This window comes from Tricharina praecox (genome assembly GCF_024521635.1).
Source record: "Tricharina praecox strain CBS 144465 chromosome Unknown BZA05scaffold_9, whole genome shotgun sequence".
In the NCBI taxonomy this organism is placed as follows: Eukaryota; Fungi; Ascomycota; class Pezizomycetes; order Pezizales; family Pyronemataceae; genus Tricharina; species Tricharina praecox.
In genome coordinates, this window is record NW_026250411.1 from 189,845 (window position 1) to 202,068 (window position 12,224).

Here is a 12,224-nt window from a genome sequence, read left to right on the forward strand (position 1 = left end):
TCCTGTGCTATATACCTCCTTGCGCCGGATAATGGCCGAGTGGCCATATGTTGGAGCATGGCGTCTGGAGGCGTTTTGGTTGCGTTTCCTGTAGCCCGTTGCCGCCATCCATTCGAAGAGGCAACTTTTTTTTCGTTCTTTCTTTTTTTTGGTGGCCGTGGCCCGCGACACGGCCCGAATGAACCCGTGATGACAGGCCGGCCGGATAAGGCTGGCGCTTTTCCACGGGGGAGCTCCTGAGGGCCGCACGTACGTACCACTGATTTCGGACGACCGGACGATGGCACGCCCCGGCGGCGAGGCGGTGGTTGCATTGTGTGGCCTTTTTCCTCTGCTGTTGCTCTGTCGTCGAACACTTCGATGTTCACCTCTGATCCGATGATGTTCCGGGATCATCAGCAAACCCCTGATCCTGGCCACGCATCGATGCTCCTTGGCAGGTACGAGCTGTCATGCCACCCTGCTCACTTTCTGATCCGGGCGAGACAGGTTCGGGCCCGCAGCGCTCGGACTTCAAACATCAGACATCAGACATCAAACATCAGAGGTATGTAAGAACTCAGGTACTCTCTGTATGACTGTGGCGCCCGCAATCGCATGTGTTGGTTGATGTACCTACTATATCACACCGGCACTCTCAATACTGGTAGTTACTTGGTTGGTGTAGACATAGAAGCTCCATCATCCCACCCCACGGAGTCAAGTCCACACCGGGGCCAGCCCAATCACCAGCACGCATCCCGCACCCAGTTTTCGCCAGCCCTGGGCGCATCCGAGAGGAGATGGGACTTCTCTGGCCCGCGGCGGCAGCCGCCCCTTCGCTACCAGGAAACGGTCTCCGCGCGTGAATGGCGCCATGTCCCGCTCGGGTCCATCATGCCAGCCTTCGTGCTGAGAGAGCCCTATGGACATACGACGTAGAGTACTCAGGTGCCACCGTGGTCGGTCATGTACATGTGTTGTACCGCTCGCGGGGACTTGTCCCCTGGGCAACGTGACAGGCGCGGCCGAGCAAGGGGAGCATCATATTGTTTCATGGATGGCAAGCCACCGGCGCCGCACAATCGAATGGAGACTAGAATTGTGGGCGTGGGGGAGGTGGGCGTGGGGGAGGTGGGCGTTGTGCTTTCCGGAACGATTCGTCGCTACACTCTAAACAAAATTGAGCTTTGCAGGCGGGACGTGGGGAACACGGCACAGAAACGAAACTTCTTCCTCGCCCCGGCTGTAACCCAAGACGAACGAGCGTCGTCACTGGAAGACCAATCCAGCCCATATGGCTGGCTGGCTGCACCTCGCTGCGTACAGCTGGGTATGTACCCTGCACATGTGCTGTGCAACCAGGAAAAGAACTTTCACTCTGGCTGGTTGGCAGAGCTTGCGCAGGAACCACTTCCACCCACCGGCATGCGCATCCCGCCATCCACATCGCTGCGATGCACACTGTTACTCTACTGTGGGGCTCTCTTACGTGCATATTCGCGATACGAAAACCCAGCGCTCAGCTCTCAGCACTTGGAGAGCCTGATATGTCTGTCTGCAACGAACAATGCACACAGACACACACACCCACACACGCACAAGCCGGATGAGGGAATTTCGCGACGCGCTACATACACGTCAGCCATCCCAGGGTACCGGCTATCACAGCGGTGCAGACATGAAGGCGCAGGTCGAGGCAATCCGTCTCTCGGTTTCGACGCCATCCTCTGGTGGAATCGGTGACCACGTCGACCAGGCCAAGTGCGGTCGGGTACGGTACCTGACGGCATCGACAGGTGGTTTCTCGCACGTATGGCCCTGGCCCTCGCCTTCCGTCTCCGCGATGCACTCACTGCTCATCGTCCTGCAGGAACACTCTTCGCTCTTCGCTCTTATCGCGAGGCGCTCGCTCGCATCTCGTTGCTCCACAGAAGCCGTGCCCGAGACATATTGCTGCCTACACGTGCGTCCCAGAGTTTGCGCAGCAGCCGAAGGATCCCCGATGGATCCCCGAAGGATCCCCGATGGATCCCGAAGATGCAGTGTCATGTCTCAAGTCTCATGGAAGCAAAGAGAAGAGAAGTGCCGTACCGGTGTCGTGGAGTCGAGGGGCTCCAAAAGTGATACCTACCTACCGGACACCTAGCTAGCCCCGTTCTAGATGTGCTGGAGCCTGGACCGGGTGCAGCACTGCTCTGTCGAATGGAAGTTTGCGATTTCGAGATAGCGGTGGCCACCTCTCACGTTGTTCGTCGTCGTCGCAGGTTTTTCAGGTTTTCAACACAACACACTGGTTCGGGTATGCCTTCGGGTATGGTATGGTATCGACTCCAGATCCATCTCGCCCAAGGCAACCACGCAAACCTGCACGCTGCAGTTGATATCTGAATCCAGACTGTTTGCTCTCAGAGACGAGGCGTATCTCAGGCACTACTAGTACCAGTCGCTGTTTTCAGCAGACGGCAGACAGTGCATGCAAGGATCTAGCTCGAAGCCCAAAGCCCAAAAGCCTCACATGGCTGATTGCAATCGTCGATAGGCAATGGACCTCCGAACGGACCAGTGTTTTCTGTTGGGGACGCAGCTTGTGGCAGCCGGTGCCTGATACCGACGTCGTATCGTCGATTCCCCCGCCGCGAAGCCACGTCGGTTCCTCGAAGTCTCTGCTCTGCTGGCTGAAGATTGGCGTATGTACTGCTCTCCACGAGTCTCGGCAGATCCGGCTACTCTACTTCGACGGCAGCAGTCGACGTTGTGCAGTGCAGGTTCTGGTACAAGAGAGCACGAAGAGTGTTACCTAGGTGCTGCCTACGAGTAGACAGTATGTCCTGCTGCCCTACGCTGCTCAACCCGAAGCTGCGAATTGACACGGAAAATCGGACTGACGTCCAGTTCAGTCTTCTCACTTCTCTGCGGAACTTCAATTTATCCTCAGCGTCCAGCGTCCAGTGTTTGACGTTTAGAGTATTTAGCGTTGTTCGCTTGGTGGGACCGTGGGCCTGATCTACTAACTAGTACACTCCCGAGTCTCGGGCGTGCGCGCGATAGGGCTGGTAGGAGGTACGCACCCACATAAAGTAGTGATAGCCGTTGGCTTTGGTCCGATATGTAGAGTAGATAGACAGTCCGTGCTCCTTTCCCTTAAGGTAGTACTGTGAGAATGCATAGCAATATCGACCCGCTGTCGGTGTAACAATTCGTGGTAACGTCGCATCGCTGTAACGTGGGAATGTGAATGTCGGAATGTCGGAATATCGGAATATCCATGTGACGACTGACTCGTCTTCGCCTTCACCTTCGTCTTTGTGTCGCGGAAAATATTCTCCTGCGGAGTTCTGACTCCTCTGGACACTGGGCAGAGATACGGATGGTTACCCACCGGGAATATTAGGTACCTACCTGGTAAGTAAGTACTTGATGACTGCCTTCGTCGGAGAGAAAACTTTTCAGCAAAAACCAAAAACACCGCGAGGCGTGCAGGTGGATATCTAACTGCCATGATCTATTAAGGTCGAATGCAAAGATGACACCCAGGTACACCCGAAGGAAGATATGTACGAGTAGAGTAGAGTGCCGTATCGTTCAGCGCATGCCGATTATTGTCTCTCTTGTGTAAATACCGTAGGTACTGTATATACCTAGTCCCAACCCGATCTTTGACTGAATGGTGGTGATATACTCTAGGTAGGTTGGTAGTATCAACACGGTTGAAATCTAGGGAGATAGGTATGTGTTTTGAAAATTAAATGCCTTGATGCAATACTGTACCTACCAGTTTGATACGTGTTTTCAAAGTCTTGCTTCAATTCCTTGGTGAAATACCAGTCAGATACGTGTTACGATTCCTTCATGCCTTGATGCAATACCTACCAAATTACCAATATTCATCCAACGGGCAACGGGCAACAATATTTCACTTACATACTCCCCCAGTTACCCAGTAGAATACAAAGGTGACTGCCGTTTTTGTTTTCTTTTATTTTCTTTTCTGGACGTCGTATGTAACCGTTACTCAAGTTGATGCATGAGCAACTTTTCTGCACGAAATGGAATTGAGTATATGCATACTTCTTACTTAAATGCAGGAACAAATTCACGGCGCGCTTACATACTTCCTATCTTTATTGAGTCCGAGACTTCGAGGACCACAGCGAGCGTGGAAGTCATGTGGCCCGTGGGGGGTATCGGTAGGCGTGAAGTTTGAACGGTGAGAACTTTATTTTTCTGTAAAATGAGAGGGTGACAACCTTATTTCTGTAAAATTAGAGGGTGAGCCTTGAAGGGGAAACTCGAAAGTCCCCGATTCCCGATTCGCGAGCAGAAACAGAAACAGACTTTTCGATTCTCGAAGCTGCATTTACCGTATTTTAGCGAACAAAGAAAACACACCCCAACCATTCTCTGTATCGTGGGATGATTGTTAAAGTTCTTTGGATGGTAAATGAACCAGATGAACAATGGTCCCTCGAGTTCGAGTATCGAGCATCGAGGATCGAGGATCGAGTATGGCTGCACTACTCTAAACCCCCACCTCCTCTCCCACGATACACGTTGCGACTTGGCAGTTTCGACCGTTTCCTTTCATCTTCCAAGTTCCCCCAGCGTGGAACCTACTCGACAGTAGGTACGCGGACTCGACCGGTCCATGCACATACCTATGAGTACTATACTCTATGGTGACTCCCGGGCCCCAATGGGGCTCCAGTCCTCCTCTGGCTGGCCCGGAGTCCTACAGTCCTTGATATCCGGGGCCCGACAAAGCCTACTAAAGAGACTGCACTCCGTCTCTGCTTCCGCTGGACGGTGAGCGGGCCTCTTCGCGGGCCCCTTTGCGGCAGAGACAGTAGACTCAGATGTGCCGGCCCGGGGAACGCTTTCGTCAACACCACATGTTACGCACGTGCAGTCTCGGCCACTTCATCATCTTCATCATCTCTCACCCGTTTTGGCCGTTTGGCCGTTTGAGACCGTTTTGACTATTTTCAGGCGCTCGCGCTACAGTCTCGGGAGTCGGGGGCGGGGGAGTGCGCCGGCCGGAGAGTTTGACGTGTAGGTGTGAGGTCAGACTTATGGACATTGGAGGGTGTGGCGACGACTCCGGCGACTCTAGTGAGTGCTAGTGGAAAGGAAAGGAACTTTTGCTTGGAGGGCCGCCACACCGCCTAAGAGTATCGCCACAACGCGTGTCGCCGCTGCGTCACCATCACAAGCCGCATCACAAGTTGGCATTCGCCAGCTTGGCAGTGGACGGATTATTGATAATGTTCTGCTGCTGACTCTCCCCCGTTCCAGTGGGCGAAATTTGTCACAAGCAATCACGTGCCCACAGCATCTTTGCAAGCCAGCGAAGTTCATCTCCAGAAAACCAAGAGCATCATGCCTATCATACTCCCACCCGCGGGTGTCATTTCTAAAGTATCTAGACGCATCAACGAGTCCAGAACTTGATGCGAAAGATCAACTAGGTAAAGCTGCAGAGTGCCACTTTCCATCCACCACGCAGTCGTATGAGTAGCGGAATGGAGGTTGTGAGATCTTCGAATGTACAGTACTAGTATCATACGGCCATAGCGCACCGAATCATGATGCTCCTTCCGTACGATATGTAGTCACCATCATTTCAATTTTTTCCAGACGACAGTCGGTAAGACTCTTGTATTATTACCGCAGTAGAAACTTACCGCAGTCAAACCGCCAAATCCGACCAGCCCAAGATCACTCAAGACTCGAGTGTTCAGGCACCACTCTGTCACATGAGAGCAGGGGAATGTATTTACATATGGCGAGACGCGACTCTTATAACCACGTACCGGCACTAAGGGCAAAGGATATACTTTTCGGCTCACTCGATGCCGCCGATATTTGGCGGAGGGAGCCTTCCGGCCCAATCTAGCGATCACTCGCATTCACAGCCGTGAACTCCTATACATTACGTATTGCTAGTAACTAGATACTTCGGATGAACCGACCGACATAATCAGATTAATGCGAGTACATACAGACAACATAAATGTTCCTGTTGATTCGCCTAGGCCCGTCAGTTTGTTGACCAGGACAGCACTACCGGGTTACTCCTCCCAGCCTTAGAGTTACCAGGAGTGCTGAGCGGGATGGTAGTTGAGTAACTATGGAGGCAGCGGATGAAATCGAGGAAGTAGGGAGGGAGGGGCGGGGCCGAGGGAAGTCTGTTATCGCACGGCAAGATCCAGCCACTCAGGACAGGCTCAATGACTTCTCAGAGTACCCATTGTTTTTGCCTCGTCACTATGCATTCGAATTGTGGGAACGAGTGTGTTGATGTGAGTAAGTAGTCTACTAGCCGTACGTTCGGAGGACCGGTGGTGGGTGCTTGGAACATTCGGTGCGGTAGCGGGTCGAAGTTTGGTTTTATTTCTCTCTCTCTCTCTCTATCTCTCTCTCTTGTAGCCGTAGCTCCTGGATCAGAACACATCACTTCCCCCATCTCCATCGTTTCAGTGATCACCACCACAACTCCACGAGTCCTTCCAAAACGAATGTCTCTGACCATGGCAGAGTACACGTTCCGAGCTGGTGGAAGCGCGAGGTCACTGCTTTGCTGGTTTCCGCCGGCACCGAGTTTGGTCGCGTCTCCTTTCGTGTTTGGTACGCACGGCTTCTATGATAGCCATGCGTGGTTCGATGCATGACTCGGAGTAGGATGTAAGTACCCATTCACCGGTGCATTCGCTGCGAATGGCTAGGGAAGAGTGATATCGCGTGATGGCTTGAATGGCCCTTTGGAACATCCATTCACCAGCCCGGATCTTCTTGGAAGAATAGGTAGCTAGAGCCGAGTGAAATAGCCACACTTAGCCTCTAGTTGGTTGCGATCTGGCATCGACATCATGAACCGCTGTAGAGGATCTCTCTGTCGTCTGCCACCAACATGACATCGAGAGGAGCACATGTAGGATAGACGGAGGCTCTGATAAGATAGGAGGAGGAGATGCTAGTCGGATCGGTGGATCTGAATGGCGGTGTCAGCCGGACTAGCCGGATCGAGTGACACTGAACGTTGTAGGCAGCGGAGGAGAGCTATATTGAATGGCTCTTCGAAATTGAATACAACCTCAACTTCCTATACAACCTCAACTTCTTCATCATCTTTCATTCTCCCGCCTTCCTTCCAGGATTACGTCACTCTCGCTCGGTATCATCCTGCCATCTCCCGTTTCCATATCCAGAGCTCCCTTGGAGCTCGACTCTTCAATCATTCTGTAATTGACCTGGTTTTGTTTTGTTAAATCATCGTTGCATTCGACCTCAATGGATCGTGGCAGATCACATAACCGTTTCCACCTGGCTGTCATCGACCGCTGGCCGCGAGCTCGATACCGGTTTCCTATTGCTCCCCGCCCAGCCCTCCTGCTCAACCTCCCTCGCTCATCCCTCCCTGCTCAACCGGCCCCGGCCAACCCTCTCCGCTCAGCCCTCCCTGCTCAACCTTTCTTGTTCAACCCTCCCCGCCCACCACCGGCAAGTAAGAGAGAAAGAAGGAAAGATAGACAGACGGAAAGAATGAGTATTCGTTTGTCCAGCTTCCATTCCGTCCAACCTCCTGTAAGCTCGACCAATAATTGCAGTTCGTCGTCCCTGCGGCCCTGCCACCCATGTTTTTCATGTCCTCCGGCTCGTCACCTCGCTCGCCCTATATCCTCTTTCTCGCCCCGGCTCTCACGCTCTCCCAGTATGTTTCCGGTTCCAATATCTGGGTGAGGAGGCCAGGTGGGGTGGGGGGGAAGAAGGGTGGGGTCTCCTCCTTCGCGCTTTCGTTTCTCTCAGTGACTCTTGCTTCTCTCTTCTCTCTTCTCTTCCGTTCCGAGGAGTGGCACCTGGCATCCTATGTCCGTCGTTGCAAGGAAAGCAAGCACTGCCCGGCTACTCTACAGTCCGCAATTGACCTGGTTTTGGCACGGCATTTTTGGTGCACACCGGCTTTGGGGTTCGAAACTGTCGCACACCTGGGATGTAGGTATTCATCCTCCAATCGATATCGAGTGATCATTGGAGGCCATGTGTGTGTGTGTATGTGTGTGTGGCCGGGGTTAGTACTACATACAGTACTGACTGCATATTCCGGCCCAAAAGGAAGCAGCAAGCACTAGTTTGTTTTCGAGTAAGCGAGTGATAAGAAATGTCTCAACACCCCGGACCACCGCCCCGACATGCCGGAGCAGGCCGCGGAGGAAATTCGAAACACATTAATGGCGCAGCCGCGTAACAACGTGGGAATGACGGAAGGGAAGAGAAGCGAGCTGCAACAGCTCCAACCAGCCAGCGGAGTTCAGCCCGATCAGCTCATATGTACCATAGGTACTGAGGGTTGGGAAAAAAATCGACATCATCCGGTGCGGTGGATAGACACCTATCCGCATACCTAGAAGAATCGGATGGCTGAACAGACGAATCGGATGGACGAACGGTTGGCTGGTTGGTGGGTTAGTTAGTTGATTGGTTGGAGAGGCGGTGAGTGCGTGCTCCTAAAAGCTGAAAGTTCTGGATGGATACCTAGATGGGTAGCCGAATGCAGCTGAGCAGTGGACAGCCCCGCCTGAAAGGCAGAATTCGAGCAGAGCGGCGTTCTGCTGCGCTGCACTGACGTACGTACCTGAGTAGGTACGTAGGCCCCTTGGCCCAGCTGCCGCCGCCGCCGCTCACGGAAAGTTGAAACCCCGTGGCGTATGCGGAACGACCAATGACTCGAGGTTTTTTTACCATATTTCATCTTGCAACCGAGGCGTGGGGGACCTTCACGTTGATTGGAAAGGCTTGGGTCGAGGAATTGGCCGTGCACCAATGGAAGAAAGCTCAATATTTGCGAACTCGAAATCGAGGAGAAAGTGATCGCTCATGATTCAGCTGTGGGACCTCACCTAACGGGGTGGAGGGGGAGGTGCGGCAACTCTCGATCCATGTATGTACATACATGCAATATACCTCCTTCCGCCATCAACCACGTGGGCTGTGGTCCGGACAAGCTTCCTACCTACTCCTACGACAATGGTTAGGAACGCAAGGAGTTTTGTAGGTGCAGATACTACTAGGTAGTACTCTTCACGCACCGCCTCGTTCTTCCTCGACGGAAAATTCCGATGTTCAATGTTCACCGGTAATAAGAACACTTCTTCCCTGGATCGATGCTTCTATGTAGCGCAAGAGGGGAAACACCGGGAGCAGTCGGGCCTGTGAGAAGGAAGAAGGAGGAGGAGGAAGTGGGGGGAGGGGGGGGGGAGTCAGCTTACAAACGCAGGTGCAAAACTCTTCGCGGTGGCACACACCAGGTCAACCATGCAACCGATGCGGCCGAGCCTTGCAGAAGCAGAAGGGAAGGAAGCTTTGCAGAAGCAGAGGAAGATACCTAATCGTGCCAAGTACCTACCGGTATATCGGTGGCCGAGAGCTGGTTCCGATTAACTGGGTATGTGGCCACCACTTGTCCTTTTCTGGCCTACTGATGTCGTCAATGCTTGCATGCAGCACACATCTGGACCGAACGGCGAAAGCAGAGCAAACATTCCGGCAAATTGTGGATGTTCGAACTTCGAACTTCGTGGTGCATGACTGGAGCCGCGGCTGCTGATGTATAGGGCCTACCTATGTAGGTGCACAGCCGCTATGTATGACTGGACCACCAGGAAAGGGCTTTAAAATAGCCTGGTTGACCGAGGTTGACGGCAGCTAAACGGTGTTTCCTAGTTTGAATAGGCACATATTCAAGATGTTTAGATCCAGCGTCGACCGGACCTCAAACGTAGAATCATACCTACCGAGGGTCCCGATATCTTCCTTCAATCCTGATACGGCTACTTTGACAACGGGAGATCAGCAGAACCCTAGAGATCTACATTGTACATACAAGGCCGCCTTAAAATTAGGTAACTATCCGCGAGTCTACAATGTACGTGCTTCACCCATCCATATTCCATGATTCCGTCACGTTTCGCCAGCCTTTCTCACATTCACAGGGTTGTTAACGTTTTACCAGCCCCTCTGTGCCGTCTGCCCTCAGGAAGAAGGATTGCCCGAGGACTTGACGTTTGCTATGCTATGCTATGCTATGGCTGGTGGTAATGTTCGACTCCCCCAACACTTTCCACCAATCCCACCGTTGTCAAGTTGCAGGCTGCCTGCCCATGGCCAATACCGGCCTTCTTGCCAGTATGTACAATACATACATACATACAACTGAATGAGTCTGTACATATGCACATATGTACGCACGCAGGCGGCGGCGGAACCCGCATCCAAATCAAAGCAACTGCCGGTGGTCCCGGTCTCGGGTCGAGCATGGGCAATGTTTCTCCGTCAGTCAAACCCTACATACCCAACCCATCCGAGAATCCTTGATACTCTACCTATCCACCGGAGACCGGGACATGGATACATATAAGCGTACGTAAGGATGAATGCCTTCCTTTAATGGATCCGGAGGAAAAGAGAAGAGCTGCATGCAAGGCTTACATATGCGAGGGGCCTGGGGCGCTGTTTTGTCTCTCCGCCTCAACGTTCTCTAACCAAGTCAAAGGCTTTTTTTTGTTTTCTTTTCTTCTCGTTCGTTCGTCCCTGGCGGCGGTTCAACTCGGTCATGGACAAATATCAACCCGACGTTTTTCTCCCGCGGTACCGCTAGTTAATGCAGGGAACAGGTACATTGGAGAATGCGAACTGCTCTCCTCTCCAAGTCTTACATACCGGTACATACCGGTACCCACCGGTAGTATTCCCGGTGCCGGTAAAGATATCTAACATACATACATACATACATACATAAGCGCGTGGTCGATCACCAACTCGGCTCATCCGCCGAAGTGCTTCATACCTAGTGATCGTGGATCCGGAAAGCCCCACGGCCTTTTACCATTTGGTGGGGATGTACCAGGTAACTATGGACATAGTGCGGATCATCTGGAGTTAAAATTTGAAGGGTTGGGGAAGTGGCTGGGAGAGTACTGGCATGCACTTGGTATGTACCGCTCTCGTGGCTCGAGCAATTCCTCGTTGGTTGCGTGCTCCCTTATCACGGGGGTGGGTGTTGTAGGTGTTGTAGGTATGTAGCTTACATAGCAACGTTTGCTGGGTGCTCATTCTTCCACCATAGGTACCAGTATCATAGAAGCGGTTTGCCGTCTGGACCGGAGCAAGTACCTGTGTATTAGACATCACCATTCCCCACATGGCGGCATCCCATCCATCCCATCCATCTATCCATCCCTCATACCTAGCAGGTCAGTGGTCACCCCTTTCAATCTGAGACGCATTCGTTTGTACCTCTGTAATGCATTTCCTCGAAGTCACTGTTCATATGTACGGTGTGTCGAAAACAGGATAGTTACCAGTAGGGCGCCATGTCTCCGGAACGTTTCCACGCGAGCGAGCGATGGCCCTGACTCCTCCTCCTGTCGCTGGAAGGAATGCTGGGTCTGGCCATGCCATGGATGATGAATCTCCTCCCTCTCCCTCTCTCTCTCGCCCGGAGATCCCGACTCCTCGACTAGCTATCGGAACCAGGAACCAGCCGAGGCTCGCAAGCTACCTTTAACTAACCTTGATAGGAAAAAAGGAGCAGGAAAAAGGCAAAAGGAAAGGCAAAAGGAAAAGGAAAAGGAAAAGGAAAAAGGAAGGCATTGCATACGGCGCTCCACTGCCGAGTCCGACGTGCACTTCCTTCACTTCACTTCTATGTAAGTTGTCCGTCTGGGAAATCCGAAGCATTTCGCCACCGATTAACCAGGCAGGCTAGGAAGGAAAGAAGAAGGGAAGGAGGCAAGGAAGGAGATCAGGCCCTCCTTCCGTTGGTTCTTCCCTTCCCTTCCGTTGGTTCTTCCCTTCCCTTCTCTTCCCTTCCCTTCCCTTCCCTTCCCTTCCCTTCCCTTCCCTTCCCTTCCCTTCTGCTCTGCTCCTCCTCCTCGCCTCCGCGGCGTGAGCACTCAGCAGCAGCAGCCGTAGACGGGCCTAGCATCCACTATCGGTAAGTGCTCGCGGTCGAGAGAAAAAGACCAGACCAGACGAGGCGGTGTCTCACATGCTATGCTATGCCAATATGTATGCTACCGTATGCCACGCTGCGTGGCGTGGCGTTCGAGTGATGGGAACCGACGATTGTCGCGGCTTGTGTCGCTGTCTCAAGCCCGCCAACCGCATATGATATGCGCCCAGAGGAGCATGCGGTTAGTTCGAGCACATAACTAGAGGCGACGCGAAAAAAGTGTCGGTTGCCGGCA

At 52.9% G+C, this 12,224-nt stretch overlaps 1 protein-coding gene across 1 annotated transcript; it reads right to left on the minus strand.

The window, feature by feature from the left end:
* Positions 1-10,814: 10,814 nt before the first annotated feature.
* BZA05DRAFT_435497 (uncharacterized protein) lies at positions 10,815-11,837 on the minus strand. Its single transcript, XM_051486372.1, has 4 exons — positions 11,548-11,837; positions 11,337-11,498; positions 11,064-11,130; positions 10,815-10,886 (listed from the first exon to the last, which is right to left on the minus strand). The coding sequence occupies exons 1-4, from the start codon at positions 11,713-11,715 to the stop codon at positions 10,858-10,860; spliced, it is 426 nt and encodes a 141-aa protein (XP_051340283.1). The 5' UTR covers positions 11,716-11,837; the 3' UTR covers positions 10,815-10,857.
* Positions 11,838-12,224: the final 387 nt, after the last annotated feature.